We start from the raw sequence: 22,039 nt of genomic DNA, 5'->3' as shown, positions 1-22,039 counted from the left end.
GCAATTAAAGCATTCCTGAGGTTTGGATTAGAAATGGATTTTTATCTCTATCATTCTTGACTTAATACTCTTATTGCCACACGTAAGCAAATTCAAAAGGAAGAGGAATGAAAGTTTATACGTGGGAAACTAATACAAATAATCAATTAAGTTAAATCTGAAAATCCATCTCAACTATCACATCAACTAGGTACTCTTCACTCTGCACTATCATACAGCTGTAGGGGTATGGAAATGAGAGCAAGATGTGCAAAGAGCCCAAAACTTACCTTCCAAGTATAAAATTAATTACCTTGCAATGTTTTAATGCCTCCTTATACTCTTTATTTCTTATGGCATCTCTAGCACTTTTTAAGGCTGCCTTCACTTCTTTATTTGACATCGTGGCTACTAAATACAAAGAACATATCATCAGTATATTCTGACACAAAATGTATATACTTTTACTGCACAGAGGTTATTTTAAACAGAGAAATGTAGTGCAATATGCCAAAATGCACACAGCACTAGAAACTGATGAAAAAAATGACATGGTTAAAATTATTCACATTTAGCTCCAATGCAGGATTAAGTCATTATTCCAAACAGTTAAATCATACAAAGGAGCTATCCTAGAATGAAACTTTTCTTACAGGTTAAGACAAATTTAAGTAGGAGGAGAGGTGTTTTCAGAGCCTGTAGTTAGACTTACGAGAAAACACGCTACACATAGTAGCTCCTCTTTAAAAAGAAACTAAGCAGTAAACTGTGTTTAAGAACCCTATTGCCGAGACGTGTTCCAGCGGCTGCTAAGAATCAGGGTTTTTCTTGTGTGCTTTCTACAGCAGCACCACGGCCATCTGTCACTTACACTCTGGTGTGGCCCACCCTGCTCCCCTCCCTTCACACACACTTACGGCAGACTCTGCTTCTGACCACAGCCATGAATCAAAAAAGAAAAAGCATTTAAGGACACACCAAAAAGGCATTTGCGCTTTTGAACACAATCATGCACTGTTTTGGTGTATGTGGTACACCAAAACGAACTTTAGAAACACCACAGTCAAAGCTGCCGAGAGGGATGAGGCTGAGAAACAACAGTGCTGCTGCCAGCACCCAAAAATATGAAAAAAGCAAACAGCTAAAGAACAAAAAAAAACTTTCTAGAAGCTTAAAAGCAAAAATAAAGCAACGTTTAAGAGCCCAGTGCTAATTTAGCAATGAAAAGACACAAGATGAGACCGAATTTCAAAGATTTCCTCAGAACCTATAAAGAAACCTGTTGGACTTGCATTGCTCAGCAGCTCCTGGAGATAAATTTGCTTCCTACGAGGGAACAGACGCTTCGGCCATCACAAACGCACCCCACCGCGGGCACTGTCCAGCATGAGATCCACTGTCACCTACAGAGACCACAAAATACCACTTCGGCGCAAACCCGAGCACCGGGGAGGCCGCCAGCCCCTGGAGCGAGGCCATCCAGCCCGGCCCGCGGGCGGGGTCCGGGGCCCGCGGATGGGGTTCGGGGCCGCGGACTGCCTGGGGAGGCAATGCACGCTCGCAGCCCCCCAGGAAAAGCCGCGGCGGACCCAGCCAGGCGACCACGGCGCCTCGGCACTCGCTCCTACCGCACCTGCAGCCACCGCCGGCCTCGCCACCTCAGCCGCCCGCGCACATGCGCACTCGGCTGCAGGGCAGTGACGCGCAACACCCACCCTCATTTTTCCATGGGGCACTGCGGAAGATATAGTTACCGTCTCCCAGGGCACGCTGGGAACTGCAGACCGCCGCCCGAGGCACTGTGGGAGTTGTAGGCCGCAATGTGCGGTAGCGTGCGGCGGGTCAAGTCTTACGCTGTGGACAGAGCTCCGGAATCTGCTTTCGGAGCCGCTGCTCCTCTCGGTCCGGGAGCTGGGGCTACGGTGGCGGGCCGATGCGAGGCAGCGGGCCACTGGGGCGAGCCGCGCTGGCGCTGCTCCTCATGGCCGCCGGGGCGGGAGCGAGGCCGCGGCCTCCTGCCCCCGGGGACCAGCCCCGGTCTAACGTGGTGCTGGTGGCCTGCGACTCCTTGGTAAGTGAACGGGCGTGGAAGGGCACCCTGACAGGTGAGAGAGGGCGGGGAAACCCTCGGCGGTGGCCTGGACGGGACCACTGGAGGATGAAAGACCCCTCCCATACGGATGCACTGCCCAGGCCGGAGCCACAGACATGCGCACACGAGGCCGGCGTTTACCCGCAGCTCCGCCGCGGGGCGGAAGGCTCGGCGGGGGCGGCGGCAGCGGGCGCGCCCTCGAGTGTTCCAAACCAAACGCAGCTTGCTTCCCAGCCGGGTGCGCCACGCTCGCATCAGAGGCATTACAGTAGTCGAAAACCTCTGCGCAGGTGGCTCCCGCGGTCTGGATACGACTTGTCACCACAAAATAGGCGGGAGCAGGGCGTGCCAGGGCAGCCGTCACTGGGAGAGGACTGGTGTGCAAAGTGAGTGCGGTGCTGTTAACTTGAAAAGCCAAATGGCAAGCAAGGTCACTAAACCCCTGTTATCCTTGCCATTGTAAATCCTAAGTATGTTAGGTCTCCACAACAAATGGCATAGACATTTTCTGTAATAACAGATGAAATTACTGACTTATTTGGCATCAAATACTGGTTTACTCAGGCTCTTATAAGGTATAACAACGCAATAAATTTGTCAGATGTGTATAGCCATAGGTAACTAGTGGCTTCATTACAGTGATTTTTTAATGTATTTGGTTTAATCATCAGACACATAGAAAATTTTCCACTCACAGATACTAATCCTTGCGTGTATCTTCACAGTTACTGGAAACACTTTAATGTAGGTTCTACTCGGAGGAGCCTTGGTTTTTCTAACTCAACTGAATGCTCCTTGGTGTGGAATCAAACATAAGCTCTGTGGTGTTAAGCTCCAGGTGCTCTCACATTTCATCACTTCTCATTCACTGTTGAGAAGTTTTGATTCTTAGCCTTCTTGGAATTCCATCCTTGACTGCACAGAAAAGAGCAGGTGACTTCTTGCCTGCTGCCTGTCCTTCTTGGGATGAATTTTTCCTAAATATTTGGTAAACATGTATTATCTTTTTTCAGACCCTGTCTTTAAACACATTTGTTGTGATTTCAAAGATAAAGAAATAGCTTCTTCTTTATTAATGTCATAGCTCCTTATTGACTTTCCTTCCTTTAACTCTATTCTCTGTTAATTTTATTGTGAGTAAATCGTGTCTCTTAATATTCCAAAATAATGCATGTTTTTTTCTCCAAATGTTCAGCTTTTACTAGAAGTCTTACTTACCAATAGTTAAAATTACAGTATTTAAGGTCCGGAGGGTTAGTCAATGTCCATTTTATCTTCAGATGGTAATAGAGGCTGCAGACAAACCTTAAGTGAACTTCTGTGTGTCCCTTTTAAGCAGGAAGATTCTCATAACTATATTACAGGGATTAATGAGGAAACCCTTACAAAAAAGAGAGGTAAACCCCACAATGTTTGTGGTATTCTTACATAAACAAATAAGAACAAAGTACTGTTTTTGCAAAGTGTCATATTTACATAGTGCATACAAAGAAGAATGTGGTAAAAAAAATGTTGTGTTGTGTAAGCTTTTTTCTGAGATGGATTTGAAGGTAGAAGTAGATGAACCATTTTGATTATATCACTAATAAAGGATAGGAAGGATCTGTTGAAACTAAAAGTTTTTCTGGGAAAACAAGCTTAAGTTCAGCGCGCTGTTAAAAGATCTGGACTTTTATTAGACAGTGTGCCTGCCTTTGTTGTGGGTCACACTGCCTATGAAGGAATCACACCTATTTTGCCAAGTGGGACAAAAATTTTCTTCTCAGTGACACCGGACTGTGTTCGGCCTGCAGAACAGAGACCTTTTGCTTGAACAGCTGGCTTTCTGCTGCTGTGTCACATCAGGCATTGTGCTATTCCAAGGGTTTCCTGGTGAAATGTTCTAGTAGGCAATTCAACTCCTGAATTGTTGAAATTAACTGTGTGATGGATGACAGGCTTTTCTTGCAATGCAACTCAAGTTCCTGGATGAAAGGTGCTTGTTTGTATTAAAGAAATTTTATTTCCTTAGGTATTTCAAAACCTGGAAATCCTACACAATCCTTCTTAGAGGATGGATTTCCAGAAATAGCTGTTGAGCTTCCACCTTCTCAGCCAATTCAAGACGCTTACTACTTTCATGGACTACCCTGTTATCTATAGAAACAGTACTCGTGTGGCAGTATACCAAGCATACTGTGACAGAAAGTATACAGAGTTCTTTTGCTACTATGTCATTGAATATTGTATCACAGTATCAGTTAAGGAACTCTTATCTCCAGCTGTTCAAACAAGACTTTGTTGGACAAACTTAAGAATGTTATTGACAGGACTGTACAGCAGTTGTGTACTTTTGTCATGGTTTAGGAATGGTATTTTCCAGTTTAGTGCTCCCACTGAACTCATGCCAAACCATGTGCCGCTTGCTCGCTCCTCTATCTTCTCATTCCACTGCAGCAGGCTGGAGGGGAGAATTGGAGGCACAAAAGATGAGGGTCATGGGTTGGGGTAAGAACAATTTACTAGAAACAGCAATGAGATAAGGAAAGAACAGTAACAGCAACAACATTAGTAACAAAAATGTACAAGGGAGATGAGTGATTCACATTTGAACCCTCATCCCTATACCGTGCAGAGCCCAACAGTACCTGACTGCCACCATACTCCCCTGACCTGGAAGGGACCCCTTCCCCTGTTCCTGGAAAATGACATGAGATACACAATAACCTCCGTGTGGTAGCTGTGTCCCTTCCTGGCTACTGCAAAAAACAATCCTGTCCTGGCTGGAGCCAGGACAACTTTCCAAAGAGCGCTTTCAGCCCAAAGTTTCGTTCAAGTTCCGGTTGCATATTACAGCTTTATTTCTGGTTTGTCCTACTGAGTCCTTGTTCAAGTTGCCATTTGTAGTAGTATACAAAATTAGGTGATTGCTCATTTACCATGTTCTGATATGAGCTGATTTCAGAGGCTGGGATGCTGCAGTTAGCTCTACTGGTGCCAAATGAAGTGACTCTCTGCAATGCTGTGTTATCCAAGAGTATTTCTGCCAGTGGGAAACCACCAGTAGTGGGAATTGCTTTTTTCTGCAGTTAAAACTGCAGATGCACTGTCACTTATCTGTTTGTCTAAACAAATAGGTGAAAATGAAATTAGCACTGTGAAAGTGTCAAAAGGGAATCATTGTGGGTGGCATTTCAGTGGAAGAAGAGCCTTCCTTTAGCTTTCTGATCACTTTTCCAGTCCATAGTTCCAAAGAAGTTCACAAAGAAATGGTGTGGATAAACTTTTAAAAAGGATGAGGGTTCAGTGGTGGTTTCACAGAAATATGTGCTAGTGCACACATCTACACTGGGATTCAGCCTTACTCCTTGTTACCTTTCACCATACCTATTCCCATGGAATGTGTCATTGTAGGACCCCACCCCTGAAGAACTGCAGCTTGGAATATGTGTAGTGATACAAGGGAATTAATTTAACTATAAAGAAGCCCGGTTATCTTTTCCACTGCACTTTTTCAAAAGTGATCCATTTTATATTGATCTACTTAGAGCTTCTCAACTCTGTTTTCCATACCTGTGTAGAACTGGCAGCATTTGAGCAACACAAGTCCAAGGTAACAAGTATATTAATTAACGCAGCTGATAGTTTGCACTGATGCTGTTTATGTGTTGCTTTTGTCTGTTTAATTGCAGGATGGACGCTTGACATTTTTTCCAGGGAATCAGACTGTGGATTTACCTTCCATAAATTTTATGAAAAGACACGGCACTGTCTTTCTCAATGCCTACACCAACTCTCCAATTTGTTGTCCTTCCCGCGCAGGTAGAACCAAGTAAAACATCAGATAAATGCTTGCACATGTTAATTTAAACATACGGTAATGATGGGAGAGTAATTATTTAATTGGGAGGGATTTGGTTTGGTTTTCAGTAAGATCCATTTTTTTTTTTGTTTGTGCCTGGATTTTTGTGGTGTTCTTCTCTTTCATCTGTTTATCTCTTCTGTTTCTTCTGTTTCCTTCTTTCTTTCTATTTTTTTGTTCTCCTTTTCTCAGTTAAGTGTAAGCTCACAAATCTTTTTATGAACCCCACTGAAGCTTCAGATTTTTAGAAAATCTTGAGGATTTATAGAGAGATTATTGATTTGTTCTGCTGCAGTGCTGAAACTACCCTCAGAACTACTCTCTCTTCCCAATACAAAGTTAATAAATATCTTTCCTGTATTCAGCAGAGAGCAAGAAATAGTAACAACTGAAAGAAGTGGTAGCTGTTACCACTGTCTTCTAGACACACGATGTATCTTTCGGTAGCTTTAATTGAATATTTCCATGTTTTTCTTTACTTAATGCAATTGTTGTTCTCTGTTCAATTTCACACTTGCAGAATTTGCTAGAAAGATAGAAGGAAACTATGTTATTCAACCAAATGTTGCATCTTAAAACATTTTTACCTTTTTCAGTTGTTTTGCAACAGCTCCTTGACCTTCATCTGCAGCTATAAAAAGAGATCCCCCTTTCTCTAAAAGCATATGCTGAAAGAAGCAGCAGGCAAAGGCTGTCAAATATACTGTTACATTTTTAATATTCCCTTTATTGATAACCTAGTCCCCATTTCTTTTTGTCACAGTCACATTTTAAGTGAGTGACGTTACATGAACAAGCTGTCAGCCTTTTTTTCTTTTTCTTTATGCTTGAGTCTTTTGGCCAGTTTTTATTGCTAAGAGCAATAACTTTGTGTTAAGTTATTTAATTTTAATAAGTTTGTGAAAATGGCAGGTTAGTACTCCTGTGAGAAAAAAACTGCATAATGAATTCAGTAATTCATCAATAATGTGTAGCATTATAGGTAGCCATGACCACTGAGCTCATATGTGGGGCTCTGATCCAGCAGGACATCTCTTTTTTAGCCAGTAGTTTGGACACCTGCAAGGAACTGAGGGTTCGTCTGTTGTGGAGGTGTCAGGGATGATACCAGAAGAGATGGTGGGAAAGTGGACTTCGGGGTGGGGAAAGGAGGAGTATTGCCATGTGGGGTTGATGCACTTTGATTACGGGATATTTTTATTGCTTGTAGAATGACTTAGTTTCATTTTAGGACTACCTTTAACTCTAAATTAGCATTGGAAAGAGTGAATGATTCTTGATAAGCTGCAAAGACATAGGAATTCACTAAAAAAATCTTCCCTTATAGTTCCTTTGCAACTCTTCCCTTGGTTTCATTTCTCCTTGGTATCTTCTTTAATATTCTCGCTTTGTTTCTACAATTGGTAGTGAAGTAGATTACCTAAAAAGAATAAAATTAAGGGCATATAGTATTTATGAAAATACTATATTGTAATTCTGTCCACAAATAAACTCACATTAAATCTAACTGTGGTAAGGGGAAATAATACTCTGAAACACATGTAAATACAGGATTATTTCATCAGGATCTGTGCTACTGTGCCATTTTCTTTCAGATATCAAAAAGAATATTTTCTGATCTAGTTACAACTTGATTTAATGATTTAATAGCACCTGGAAAGATAGAACCTTCTGCAATTCTGGGGATTATTTGAGTAAACTTTGTTACTTGTATTGATTATGAAATAAGATTTGGAAGAGTAATACTTTGTATTCCTTGTTCTATTGTATCACACTTTGGACTTTTAACCTCTATAACAATGAGAAGATTAATCCCTTCTCAATCATATAGCTAGGGGATACTAATCACTCATCTTTTTTTTTCCCCCAGCTATGTGGAGTGGTCTTTTCACTCATCTAACAGAATCTTGGAATAACTTCAAAGGTCTAGATCCAGATTATGTAACATGGATGGATCTCATGGAGAGGCATGGCTACCGTGCACAGAAGTTTGGGAAACTGGACTTTACTTCTGGACATCATTCAGTAAGGTAATCAGGTGGAGTCTCCTGCTGTGAAATGGACAGCAGTGAGCAAATCATGTAGTGGTCTGTCATGTAGTTTCAGTCTCCAGTTGAAATTACAGTAGCTTTAATTTAAAAGAAATTGTATTAGGTACCTAGCAGAGATCTGTCCTGCAACTTTATGGAGAAGCAAGCATATCACGTGCAGCTGCAGTTTGACTTTTACCTGTAGTCGAAAGGTGATACAAAAACTGGTTTTGCCCAACATGAATGGTTATTTTCTATCACTGGTATTGCTCCCTAAGTGAAATTCATAGACTGTTTTTGCCTTGCCTTAAGACTTCCTGACTTCCTGGTTTTACTAACAGTGTAGGAAAAGCAGAACAAAAACCCATACTATTAATAATAAATATTAAGTCTACTGTCACAAAATGTTAAGTGTCAGCAGTTTTGTGGGATTTTTTTGAAGGTCATAAGTGTTCACAGACTTGTGCTGTTTTGGTGGGTTGACCCTGGATGGACACCAGGGCCATCATGATAGAACAAACTGTTCTATGACTCCATGTCCTCCACTGAGCAGGAAAGAGTAAAAACAATGATTCAATGGTGAAGATAAGGATTGAAGGAGATCGCTCAGGCACACAGGCAAAACAGACTTAACTCAGGAAAATTAATTTAATTTATTGCCAATTAGAAGCCACAGTAAGGCAATGAGAAGTAAACACAAATCTTAAAACGCTTTCCCCCCACACTTCCCTTGTACCCAGGCTCAATTTCCAAATTCTCTACCACATCTGTCAGCAGCACAAGAATTTGGGAGTGGGCACTATGGTCAGTTCATCACACACTGTCTCTGCCACTTGTTCCTCCTCAGGGGGAGGACTCCTCACATTCTTCTGCTTCAGTGTGTGGTCCCTGCCCCACTGAAAGGACAGTCCTCCACTAATTTCTCTAAAGTGAGTCCTTCCCATGGGCTGATGTTCTTCACAAACTGCTCCAGCATAGGTCCCTTCCATGGGATGCGCTCCTTCAGGAACAGATTTCTCCTGTGTGGGTACCCCCAGTCCTGCCAGTAAACCTACTCCAACATGGGTTCCTCTCTCTGCAGGTCCAAGGGTCCTGCTGGAAGTCCCCTTCAGTGCAGGCTTTCCACAGGATCACAGCCTTCTTTGGATATCCATTTGCTCTGATCTGGGGTCCTCCACAGGCTGCAGGTGTTCCATGGACTGTCCATGCAGAGGGACAGCCTTCCACACTGAGATCTTCTCCATGGGCTTGCAGGGGAATCTTCATTCTGTGTCATTTTTATGAACGTGCTCTATCTCACTGATTAATGATGATGTCCAGTGTTGAGTAGCTTTTTCTTTAATAGGAAACAGGTTTAAGTTACTTAACATTTCGTTTTTTAGTTTTGAGGGGATTTTGTTCTTTAAACATGATCCTAATTTCAGTCTGACTGGATAACCAGACTGGCTTATGGCCTACATAATGTTTTTTTCTCTATAAATTAGTGTTACGACATTAGCTGCCATTAGACACACTCACACACACACTCCTTTATAATAATTTCATTTTAATGTTTATGCAACATGCTTTCTCTATAAACCAGATACCTTAATTTATTCTAAGTAATTTATTTAAGCCTGTTTAGGTTGAAAGTGTGAGCCTAAGCAAGGAGTTAAAATGATAAAAAGAATTGTTATAGATAATTCTGAATAGCTTCTCTGGAAGTTAAAGTGCACTGGTAAAATTCCTTTGGGGATAAAACTGGTTAGATGCTCTTTAAACTATAATAATGCTGTGTTTTGTTAAAAGTATGTGATCAAACTTTGCGCAGTTTTATACTTTCCTTTATAATTTGGTTGGTTATATTGAAATTGCCATGAACAAGATGAAGATTAGTCAAGATTTTGGATGGTCTGCCTCTCAGCAGTGTCTACCATCATTCACAGTAGCAAAGAAACAAGGACATTTGCAGCTCAGATTTTCTAGTGTTTTAGAGAGATAACAATTGCCATGATACTCGAAAATCTGTTCAAAAAATATTTTATCATTAAAATGTTGCCATTTTCCCCCCTTTTTTCTTTCTTTGCACCCTTTTCTGTTATTCCTTTGATAGGATTTATGGAGTACATCTAAAGCAATTATACAAGAGAAAACATTATTACAGATTTTTGCCTAAAGTGTGTTTAATTAATAGTACAATCCACATCCAGAATGTTGTTTCTAAAGGCAGCCTCACCAGGCAAGTTATTTCCTTCTAGACACTTTCAATTAAAAATCTCAGGCCCAGTTTACAAATAAATGGTGTGTGAATCTGCGCCTGAATGCGGAGAAGAGTCCACAAGATGGAGTGCTGTTTCTAAGTATTATTTTGTAGATGTGAGAAGAGCCATTCTGACATGAAGTGGTAATAAATAAGAAAGAAGGTTCAGAAGCAGAAATAAAAAAGCTGAAGGTCTGAGTATAAAATAGATGCGCAATTGTTATTGCTCAATTGAATAACAGTTCTCCTTCATGCAGGAATTGCAAATAGATTACAGGTAAAAGTATAGGGGAAGTTCTTCAGGAATTCATAATGCTTTTTGCTTGGAGAAAAAGTGAGGAAAGCATTTTCTGCTGAGTATGTGACTTGTGTATGTATTTTCAGTAACCGTGTGGAAGCTTGGACTAGGGATGTTGACTTCCTGCTCCGACAAGAAGGAAGACCCACGGTGAAACTTACAGGCCATAAGAAGCATGTTAGAGTGATGGAAAAAGATTGGTGGAATACTGATAAAGCAGTAAACTGGATAAAGGAAGAAGCTGTTAATCTTACTCAACCATTTATTCTTTACTTGGGACTAAATTTACCACATCCGTATCCATCACCCTATGCGGGAGAAAATTTTGGATCCTCTACCTTTTTAACATCTCCCTATTGGCTTGAAAAGGTATGTGATGATGAAATTTAAATATAATTTTTTTAGTAACTGTACTTACTAACAAATAGTATTTTATTCCTGATTTTCAAGACAGACACAGTTTTGATATTTCACTACAGAGTAAGAAAGTATGAGATTAGTGAAATGTTAGATTTTTGATTAAAGGCTAAGCAAAAAGAAGTGAGGAATTTCTCTCTGTTGTCGAAAAAGGTTTGTTAGCAGTATTCATTGAATCAATAAATAAGTATGGAGTTCAATGGCTAGAAACAGATTAAGAAAAATAAGATTGTTGCTCTTCTTAGCTGTAAATTAATTTTGCTAATGGTCTGAGTGTTCATTGTTACGAACATTCTGTATTTTGCTTGTTAGAAATGATGTTATATGTAATAATTTTGTGTGAGTTTTACAGTGACAGATTGACTTTTTCTGCAGTATGAACCTAGAACATGAAGCAACATAAGACACAACCGAAGTCTTTCTTTTCTGTTAACATTTTCTGTGCTACTGTAGGTTTTCAAGCACAAGAAAGTGTCCTTATGTCTGTATGTGTAAAGCTAACAAATAGCACGCCATTCCAAAGAAGAAATACTTTTTCTCTGTCTTGTATGGTCCCCAGGTACCATTATCTGCCATAAAATATAAATGTATTACGATAGGTTTCATTGCAGAAAGGCATTAATATTCTCTGCAGCTGCAGAATTAGAATTAGGTTGATAAGACTTTATACTTCAAAAAGCCCCTCCATATGCAATTTATATGACTTATGGCCTTTTCCACTGGAGAGCTGCTATATCTCTTTATTTAGGTGTACCAAAAATACAAATACTTAGAAAAAAAAAGGATTTACAATGAATATTGAGAGATTTGAATTTTTTCATAATCGTGAGGGTTGTGGGTTGTTCTGGGAATGGTGAGAAGTTTGTGGGGAGAGGAAGAGCATGGGGAAAAAAGCCCCTTTCATTTACAAAAAGTAAGGTCTAGCTTAGTTATTAAGAAAAACTTGCTGGGTGCTAATTGCTAGGTTAGAGGTGTCTTGGGAAGCATAGGTACTTTTTTTCAAATCACTGGCAGAATTATAACATCTTTGATGAATTTTTGTCATCCTGTATCCAGTCAGAGTGCCTTAAGTCCACAGTTTGCTGGGGTCCTTCCCACCACTATGTATACATACTGCGTTGTGTGGACCACCATTTATTGACCATTGGCTGGTTCTTCTGTGATGTAGCTCTTTTTTGGTCATGGAAGAAGCAGTCTTTTAAAATCACAAAGATAATCTCATGAAGTTTGACCACATAGATGAAGAACTGAATTAAATACCTTGTTTATTGGGGCTGTAATACAGGACAGAGTATCAACATAGTATGTTTGTGAAACTCTGGGTTGTTAAGCAGATAGTCCCCTGTATTTTGCACAAGCTGTCATTTTTTAGGGCACGTGGCCTCTTTCCTAGTTATGAATTATGTGTCTTGGTTTAAGACGATTCAAAAAGGTGGACACTCTAAAATGAGGTCCTCCCCTTGGTTTCAACCAATCCCTTTCCACCAATAGGGAACCAATACCAGTAGATATAAGTGAAAAAATAACAGTTTACTAGCAAGCAAAACAGCAACATGCAAAAAATAGCAGTGAATAATCACTAGATACAAAATTGCTGAATCTCAGAAGCTCCACGGGAACAAAGAGACCCCCAAACTGGTGGGGTACTGCCTCCTTCCAATCTGACATCCCCCCACTGCTGACCGCCTGCAGGGCAATGGTGTCAGACCCATTCCAAGGTGGCACCTGCCATGGGTGACCGTGCACTCCAGGAAAAAAAGGGAAAGGATGGCAGCCAACCCTTCTGGGAAGGTTGGAGCTTATGAAGCTCTAGTGGCAGATGGGAAGTGCTGACACGTGTGGGATCAGCACCGCTGCCTGGTGCTTCCTCCTGCTGCCCGCCGGACTCTGCTGGTGTTGGTGCTGGTGCCTTCTGACCTGCTGGTGTGTTGGGGAAGGGAGTGGGGGAACTGGTCTCTGGACACTGATGTGGGGTGGCCCAAACCCCAGGGACCTGCTCAAGCTTCACTGCCACAGTGTTTGCAAAGATCACCAGAAACCTGGTTTCTGATTGCTAAATGCAGTTTTTCCGAATTGCTACAATTGTAGGCCCAGAAACCCACCAGAATCAACCCCTTCTGAAGGGGAGTCTCCCCCCTCAGCAAAAGAGGAAGTCAGCTTGCATTCCTTGACATTTAAAAGGGACTGGCACCTCCCGACTGCCCTCCAATTCTGGTTCCAGCCCTGCTGCAGGTCTTAAAGAGACAGTGACAATTTAATGGCAAATAGATATGGAATACAGTAACACTTTGGGTTACCCAGGACATTACGATAGACAGACAAAAGGACTGTGTCTTTGTGAATCCTTAAAACTAGGTTGTAGTCCTGTAGAAAAGAATCGTGGATGGAGAGGGACGCTTATTCCTCTCATATCTTAAGCAGCTAATCAATACCATTTGCAAAGTCCAAAATGTAACTTTATGTAGCCAAGGACCTTTAGCAATAAGAAAATGACTGAAGCAGTGTTATTTTTATCTTCATGATTTCTTCTAGCAGTGTGTTTCCTGTAGATCCTCAGGAAACTTACATTTTGGTGTTTCTATTTGACTATTACAAAGACAGGTGTTATTGCTGTGGGCACTTGAACTCTTGCAGTCTTATCAACTTGTTTAGCTGTCGGGCTTTTCCTCCAAGTAACAAGTGAGAGGACAAGAGGAAATTGCCTCAAGTTGTACCAGGGGTGATTTAGATTGGATATTAGCAAAAATTTTGTCACTGAAAGACTTGTCAAGCATTGATACAGACTGCCCAGTGCAGTGATGGAGTCACTGTCACTGGAAGGATTTGGAAGACATGTTGATGAGGCACTTGGGGACATGGTTTAGTGGTGGGTTTGGCAGTAGTGGTTTAGTGTTTGGGCTCGATGATCTTAGAGGTCTTTTCCAACCTTTCACCTATTTCTGTGATTCTATGACTTAATATATTCACTAGATATTAAGAGAGAATATTGTCTGTTGTGGGAGATGGAATGTTGTGGGAACTCAAGGCCATTAACATTTCTGGTGGCCAAAGATACACCATGTTCTCAAGAGACAGACATCGTACTGCTAGCTCCCCAGACAGCTGCCCATGTCTGGGGCAGCCCTAGGATGTGCTTTACAGACACTGGAGTTGCTGTGCTATGATCTAGTCCTCAGGTCTGTTTGTTAGAGATTTTCAGAGGTAAATGAGGGCAATGGGTGTGGGTTTAGTATTTAATAAATTTAATTTTTCCATACTAGGATTACATATTCTCTGCTTTGTGTTAGTTTGTGCTTTAAGTCTGCAGTATACAAGTAATTAACTGTTAAATGCAGCACTTTATTTAAGGGAATATTTACAAGTATGACAGCCAAGGTTAAATGTGTATGTCAAATTTCAAGACTCTAAAGCTAGTACTGAAGCAGGCAGTATCTGTGACTATACCTAATTTGAATATACAAATCCAATACTACTTGAAATAGATTTTAGTATCACACTGATCTTGCATTTCTTTATAACTAAATGAACTGACATCTGTAGAAACATGTAGAAAGTATTAGAAAATTGGATTAAAATAGTCAGTTCTTTTTATCAAGATGCCAAGACTTGTCCTGGAGCTTTCCTGGAATACATGATTTTCCATGTTGTTCTCTAGTCCCACATAACACCCAATCTTTTAGATCCATGAGGTTTATAGTTGTTGCACAGTTATGAAGACTCTATGCCAATATTCTGTACTTACTCTAGAAGACTGTTCTGTGCTATCTCTCTTAAAAATATGCAGCAGCTGGTGAAGCACATATTTGTGGCTCCTAGCCTTAGTTTCTAGCTGATTGTTATAAGTTTTTAAAAAACCATTTACCTCTGGAAGCTGTGGGGAAGTATGGAGGAGGTAGCAGTACTGTGTAACAAATAAGCAGCTGGTGTTTCCTGGGCCACAAATTGAGAACTGTGAATTTATGCTATAATTTTTGAAATTAAATCTGTGTTAGAAAACTTGTTTAATTCAGTTGCTAAAGTGATGTTAATTTCCTCTTATTTTTAGGTAAATTATGAAGCTATTAAAATACCCAAGTGGTCTTCTCTTTCAGAGATGCATCCAGTAGACTATTACTCATCGTACACCAAGAATTGCACAGGAGAGTTTACAAAGGAAGAAGTGAGAAATATTAGAGCATTTTATTATGCTATGTGTGCAGAGACGGATGCCATGCTGGGTAGGAAATGTCTTATTACACAGTGGGTGTTCTAGTTCTGATGTCTTTAAAGAAAATGCAGATAGGGCTGATCTTTGGGGGAAAAAAGTAGAAAACAAAACACCCCAATTCAGATCTGGGAGTAAGTCATGGAAGTTGCTTTATCAGTCTATATGATAAATGATGGATTAGCCTTTTAGGTGAATTGAGAGCACTCTGAAAAGTAATCACAGCCAGCAGTCAGAGGCTCTGTAGAAAACCAGTAACTGCAGCAAAACATTGCACAACCCATTGCACTGGTTTAAAACCCAGTGGGAAAATTAACCCCACACAAGCTGCCCCTCCTCCCCTATCCTCTTTTGACAGCACAGGAAATACTAGGAAAGACCACAAATGGGAACAACAATTTTGCTGAAACACTCAAAATAAGCACAACACTATGTACAAAAGAGGACACAAAGGGAGAGTGCTCTACCCAAAGGAAGGATATTCACCAACGAAAAAGCAAAAACGCTCCCCAAAGAGAGTACCCAGTGTGGTTTTACCCAGACAAAGGCAAGGTGGTGCTTGTCATCCCCATCCCCTCCACACTGGACCATGAGGCTCAGGAAAACAAAAGCAATGAAGCAAACAAGTTTCTGCAGTTTGATATCCTTCCCCCAGCCTGGAAACAATGGAAAACAGGGACAAAACAAAACCTGGAAAGATAATTCATCCAAAGAAAAGGTCCTGCTGCCAAAAGTGCTGGCCCTGACAGTGGCAGCAGAAGTAGTAGCAGCAGTGGTGGCAGCAGTGGCTTGTCTCATCTTCCCGCTGCTCCTGCAAAATAGTTACAGCTTGTCGAGCTTCCTGTGGCTTCAGCAACAGTTAAGGGAGCAGTTGACACCTTTCCTTCACTGAGGTAAGACAGAATCAACTTCGTACCTTGGTGTTTCCTGCTGAAAACCATGCCCCCTCCTTGACATAAGTGGTGTGTTATTAAACAGTGCTGGAAACTCCACCCCTCCTTTCCTCTGTACCCAGGACACCCATGTACAAGAGGAACTAAATCTATTTGAATAAGTGCTAACTGAAATAATGGAAACATTTTTGTGAAGGGGACAGACTGTAAAAGCCGAGCTGGAAGAAAAGATGCATTTTAGGGCATAAGTAGTTCTCCTTAGAGATTGATTTCAAATGGGTAGACTGGATAACAGCTGTTACACAGCAACTGAGCAATAAGGTTACATTTGGAGTGTCCCTTAGCAGCATATTATTGAAAGTTTTAAAGAAATAATTAATTGTACATTCAGAATTCTTCAGGGTTTGCAGGAAGGTCTACAGATAGAAAATTTACAATGCAAGTTGGTCTTAATTTATAGTATTTTATTTCTTAATTTGAAAAGTGACCATGAATGAACGAGAATTTGCTTGCATACTAATATGAAATTCGTGATTAAATAAGCTAATCTTTTAGGCATGTTAGATTGGTAAAGTAAGTTAAAAGACACAGAGTTAGTCTTCCTCATTTTATGAATGAAAAGAGATCAGTGGAAGCCTACCAGCTTTAGGGGATGAAGGGATTGCAACGTAACTGCACTGGGATTTTAATTTTGTAACATATTTTAACCAGTATGTTTAGGCCTGAATCATCCTAGAGTTTTAATATTTAAGATGCCTAAGTGCTTTGCTTAACTGCCAACTTCATTGATCTTGGCCCTGTGTTTGTTGCACAAATGTACATACAAAAAGAGAGGAGTATATGTTGTGTCTTCATTGCACAAATGTATGTGCAACAAGAGAGGAGTTTCCTCCTCTGACTAGGAGGGTTCCTTGAAGTTTGCATGCTACTTTACAAGTACAGACCTTAGAAACAGTATTTTGAATGTATCCTTTTCAGTATCTTTTTGTTGTTGCAGGTGAGATCCTTTCAGCTCTGCGAGATAATGGGCTTCTTGGAAAAACAATCATTATGTTCACTGCAGATCATGGAGAACTTGCTATGGAACACCGTCAGTTCTATAAAATGAGCATGTATGAAGGAAGTTCCCATGTTCCTCTTGTAGTTATGGGGCCAGGTGTAAGGGAACAGCAGCAAATACCAAATGTAGTATCTCTTGTGGATATATATCCTACTATGCTTGGTGAGTTAAGTAATTTCAGATGACAATTTTTTTCCCAGTTACCATTATTATTCTGCATTTGTATCATAGTCAGAATTATGTCTCCACTTTGAGGCAATATTGTAACACAACAGGAGATAATTTATCTGCGGAGCATATATATGGACTTAATAGGAAAAGTAAAAAATTGATGAAAAAATAAACTGATGATCTTCCATATTACTGTTACTGTCACCCACATAATTACACCGACTGATTACATACAGGATTATTTGTTACCAAAAAAAAGGGGATAAAACCCATTTTAGATATGAATAATCCTTGCTAGCCTTCATACCCAACCGTTTACTATAGATATTACAGTGTAAGTGCATCCAGAGATGAGATTAAATCCAAAAGGTTGACAGGTTCATTAACTTAGCTGCATTAGCTTCTTCAAGGAATGTCTTTTGTAAAGGGTCATGTGGAAGAAGTGTGATGAAAACTTTGTATAGGAAATGTACAATTGATCAGGGCAAGCATAAAAAGCTGTGATAATGGATATCCATTCTTACCCTATGAGATAGGAAAACACTCAGTATGAGACAGGGAATTAAATAAAAAACTAAAATCACTTCTAAAAGGGAATTTTTGAACAGTTATCTGTGATTAATCATGCAAGAGATGATTCTGATTGGAACTATACATCAGGTGAAGTTACCTTTTGAGGCTTTATCTGTGATCTTTTAGGCTACCAATCAGAAAAATGTTGTTTTCAAGCCAGTCTGGAAGGCTTGCTCTCTAAGAGGTGTCACTGCAATTAGCTTGAGAACATGAGTAAATAAAACTGTACTTCTAGCAGTAAATGTCAGTGAAAAATCCACTTCTAAATTGTTTTAGGTTGATTTTCTAAAAACTAAACAGAAGTTATTTATCTGTCTGTGTGTTCTCAAAACTTTTGAATCAGTTATCCAGTTAAAAATAAGATATAAAATCTGAGTGACTTTCTCTTCCAAATTTTGATATCAAATTGTTATGCATATATATCTGTACTAGATACGGATCTTATATAAATTATGATATCCTATGTAAAATGTTAAAAATCTCTTCTTTGGTCAGATGGTTTAGCATCCTTCCATCTTTTCCTCCTGGGTTTTTTTTTGTGTTTGGGGCTTTTTTCCCCCAGAAGTTTGTGTGCATAATCCATTGCTTCTGTTCTGGCAGTTCCCCTTCCCTGTACTCTGAATGTCAAAAAGGCATGTGTGATGAAAATGAAAACTTGAAGAGCCATCTGTATCATGTATTGTGTCCTCAGTCTGCATGCTGCTGCTGACTAGTGAGGAAACAGATTTTGAGTCTATTTTTGTGACAGATTTAATCCCTTTGCTTTGCGTTGTCTCAGGGAAATAATATGTCTTAAGATGCCATGCAAATGCTTTTCTCCTGTCTGCCTCCTGCACTAGTTTTAAGAATAAGTGCAAATGTTTTGATTCCAGCAGGATCTGTGTCATACGGATGTACAGTCAAAAGTGCAACAGCTCTTGCATTTTGTAACAGGATGTAGCATCATCTTTCCTGCAGGCAGCGTTAGCTTTGTGGGTCTGTATGGAAGTACCTTTGGCTCTCTATTGGAAAAGAAGGAGCTGCTGAAGGTGGCTGGAACATTCTTTGCGCATAGAGAATGCAGTTACTGCAAGTAATAGCATTACTGGTTTAGGATGACAGAACAGCCTATATCCCTTTTTCATTTGTTCAAATGTAGTATGTATTTGTTCAAGTTTTTTGCCCATGCATGCCTGGGAGGTGCTTGCTGGGTTTACTACACATTATAGGCCTTCCTAGTACTTAGTGAGATGCTGGCTGGATAGAGGACAAAAAGGAAGACATGCGCTGATGAAGGAAAGAGTCACCTATGAGCGATTTATATGCATACAGTATCACCACTCAACACAGAACACATTAAATACTACCACGGCGCTCTGTGAAATGGAAAGCTTTGAATTTTGAATTACTAGAGATGATGTTCAGTGGGAGGATTAAAAATAGCAGTACTGTCATACATGGTTTTTAGGACATGCTTGGGATTCTCAGCTATGTTTTTCAGAATGTTTCTGACAAACCTTTGCAGGCTTTTAACCTGATTTTTGGGAGCTAGAGAAACTTGTGGTGTAAGTTGGTGCTAAAGGGGCTTATGGATATAACAGCATCTTCTAGTGGCCGTCTGGTAGGCTATGGAGTCATCCAGTGTTTTCTGTACATGCACTATGTTGATACCACCTCTGATATCATCTTTATCTCCAGTCCTGCCAGAGAAGCAAGTGGCCCTGCTCCTCAAGTGTCTCCACCAGTTGTACGTGATAACCATAATGGCCACCTTTTATAAAGCATTTAATTATTCACTAATGAAGAATGCTGCAGAGAAGCTTAGCACCATTATTGTTAAAGAAATAAATGGTTACAACATGTTGGATGTGGAGCTTTTAGGGTCTTTTCATGCTATGACATTCTTTTTCTCCTGCCTTATGTAGTCAGAGCAAAAAAGAAATCTTTGCATCCATGATTAAGAAATAAAACAGCACCATCCATCAAAGGAGGCTATTGTGATCCCTTTTCACAAACTTCTGTTAAAGATTGAGTTATACAGATAGACAGTACATTTGATCAAGATGATGGGCAGCTTGCCTTGGGAAGTTCCTTAAGGTATTTTTTATTGTGTATTTTAGGATAATAAGTAGGAGTGCACGTTTTATTATCAAAATAAAACTTACATTCAGACACTGGTAGAATTTTGTTAGGCTTTTTGAATCATGATAACTGCAGTAGCATTTTGATTTTGTATATCTTTCCTTAGATATAGCAAGAATCCCTGTCCCACAGAACCTCAGTGGATATTCTCTTATACCGCTGCTACATGAAACGGCTGAGAGCCAAGCGTCACCCAGAGGGCCTCGACCCTCATGGGTGCTGAGTGAGTTCCACGGCTGCAATGTGAACTCCTCCATGTATATGCTGAGAGCTGGCAAGTGGAAATACATCACATACTCGGATGGCTCTTCAGTACTGCCCCAGCTCTTTGGTATGCTACTTTTATGTCCTGAATAACTCATTAATTTACTATATTGCAAATTGAATCTTGACTGACTTTTTGTTTGTTCCAGACCTTACTGCTGATCCAGATGAGCTTACAAATGTTGCCATAACATTCCCAGTAATTGTACTTTCCTTGGACAAAGTACTTCGCTCTATAGTAAACTATCCAAAGGTTTCTTCTTCTGTTCAGGAGTATAACAAACAACAGTTTATCAGTTGGAAACAAAGTTTGGGTCACAATTATTCAAGTGTTATTGCGAACCTTAGGTGGCATCAAGACTGGTTAAAGGACCAAAAAAAGTATGAGAATGCAATTGACAAGTGGCTTGGTAAGTAGATACAGACAACCTGGATTTAATATGAATGAGGATATAAAAACATTATGCATTTGTAATGTTACACTGTATATCAAGTGTTAGAATTATTTTCTTATATAACCTATTGAAAGTAAAGATTCCTGAACAATTACTGCTTTGTGTCAGAAAGCCAGGAGCATTTTATATAACTAGCCAGCACAACAAAACTAGAGTTTTAGATGTTACAGTTCTATAACACATAAATGTACATAGAAAGGGTACTATGCAAGTACTAATTGTGTGTATGGAATATTTAGCTGATTGCAAAAGTACAGAGTATTAAGTATTCAAACTCAATAGGAATTTCCATTTATAAGGACAGACTGAAGCAGGGATTATAAAATTTAGTGAAGTAAGCTACCAGTTGTGTTTTAAGTCTAGATTGAATGCACATTCATCCACTTTAGAGAAGCTATAGCAGTTAAAATATAATCAAAAAGTTGGTAACCAGTACCGGTTTGAACATAGATGTGGTTTATGCAAGTACTTAACTATGTCAGCATTCCTGTGTTATATGTGATTGACTCCCCATGTTTTCAAGATCTGCCTGCTAACCTCTTGCTTTTGGATCTGGTACTTACCACTCCCTGCTGTTTAAAATTTCGTAACATGCATTAGGCTCCTAATTGAACATGTGTACAAGTGAAGAGGAATCTGATCTCCGGTCATCGTCAGAAATTAAAAAAATCCCAACAAAACAAAAACCTCTTTCCAAAGCTATAAATAGAGCAGTTATCTGAAAAGTGATAGTGTGATTTGCATGACATAAAATAAAAACTGCTTGAATGCAGTTAGATTCTGCAAATAAATGCTTTAATGTGCATCAATGAGTGGCAAACTGAAACCTGAAATGTACACAGAGGAGACACAATTGAAGCTTGCAGGAAGAGTTAACATAAAAATATTATTTCCCTTTTTCCAGTGATCTCACAAAAAAAATAATTTTGGAAGAAGGTAAGATTTAGGTAGTAACTCTTCCACTTAAGGGAATATGTAATTACAGCAGCACTTACATTCGCTTATTCCTGGTCACCATCATTGCTGCTATAGTATCAGTTCAGAATGACATTGTACTTCATACGTAAAATATTTTCTGGAATCTGTTTTTGAATGCTCAGTAGTAGCAGTAAGCCAGTAACAATAAACATAAAAATAAGACGTATTTTCTGACGGCTACACGCTCATTTCATAAGCAACTTACCACATGGAATTAAAAAAATCTTCAAACCCTGTAGCACATGCCATTATAATTCTTATTGACATCAGTTCAGGTACAGTTGAAATTACTTAAACAAAATAAATGGGCTGGAAGTTTGTTCGAAAGAGAAAAGCATAAAGTAATTTCATCACTTTCCAGACATCTGGACAGAATGCAGTACATTTTACAAAAAGGAATCAAATAAAAATATGGCCAACTGGA

General features: G+C 39.8%; 2 protein-coding genes across 6 annotated transcripts in view; one reads left to right on the top strand and one right to left on the bottom strand.

Moving 5' to 3' along the window:
* TTC37 (tetratricopeptide repeat domain 37) overlaps positions 1-1,823 on the bottom strand; it is a 47,603-nt gene extending 45,780 nt beyond the window's left edge. For 2 of the 4 annotated variants that reach the window (XM_042012668.1, XM_042012671.1), the window contains exons 1-3: positions 1,613-1,710; positions 1,272-1,382; positions 293-390 (exon numbers count right to left, since the gene is read on the bottom strand). In XM_042012668.1, the coding sequence (XP_041868602.1) occupies positions 293-382 (90 nt within the window). In that variant the 5' untranslated portion in view covers positions 383-390; positions 1,272-1,382; positions 1,613-1,710. Of the gene's footprint in view, positions 1-292; positions 391-1,246; positions 1,383-1,612; positions 1,711-1,733 lie in introns of those variants that run through there. The other 2 variants (XM_042012670.1, XM_042012669.1) reach the window with 2 other exon arrangements.
* An 89-nt stretch (positions 1,824-1,912) lies between these two features.
* ARSK (arylsulfatase family member K) lies at positions 1,913-22,039 on the top strand. Of its 2 annotated transcripts, none has more exons than XM_042012678.1 (8): positions 1,913-2,050; positions 5,743-5,872; positions 7,783-7,942; positions 10,566-10,848; positions 14,942-15,113; positions 16,991-17,215; positions 20,025-20,249; positions 20,332-22,039. In XM_042012678.1, exons 1-8 carry the CDS (start codon positions 1,913-1,915, stop codon positions 20,598-20,600), a joined length of 1,602 nt encoding a protein of 533 aa, XP_041868612.1. In that variant the 3' UTR covers positions 20,601-22,039. The 2 variants fall into 2 exon arrangements, with proteins under 2 accessions (XP_041868612.1, XP_041868613.1); XM_042012679.1 differs by lacking the exon at positions 1,913-2,050 and adding an exon at positions 2,271-2,457.

Source organism: Corvus kubaryi, unplaced genomic scaffold, assembly GCF_017639235.1.
Source record: "Corvus kubaryi isolate FWS band 111438036 unplaced genomic scaffold, C.kubaryi_AGA036_p1.0 split1-37296, whole genome shotgun sequence".
Taxonomy (NCBI): Eukaryota; Metazoa; Chordata; class Aves; order Passeriformes; family Corvidae; genus Corvus; species Corvus kubaryi.
This window is presented reverse-complemented; position numbering and strand designations above follow the sequence as displayed.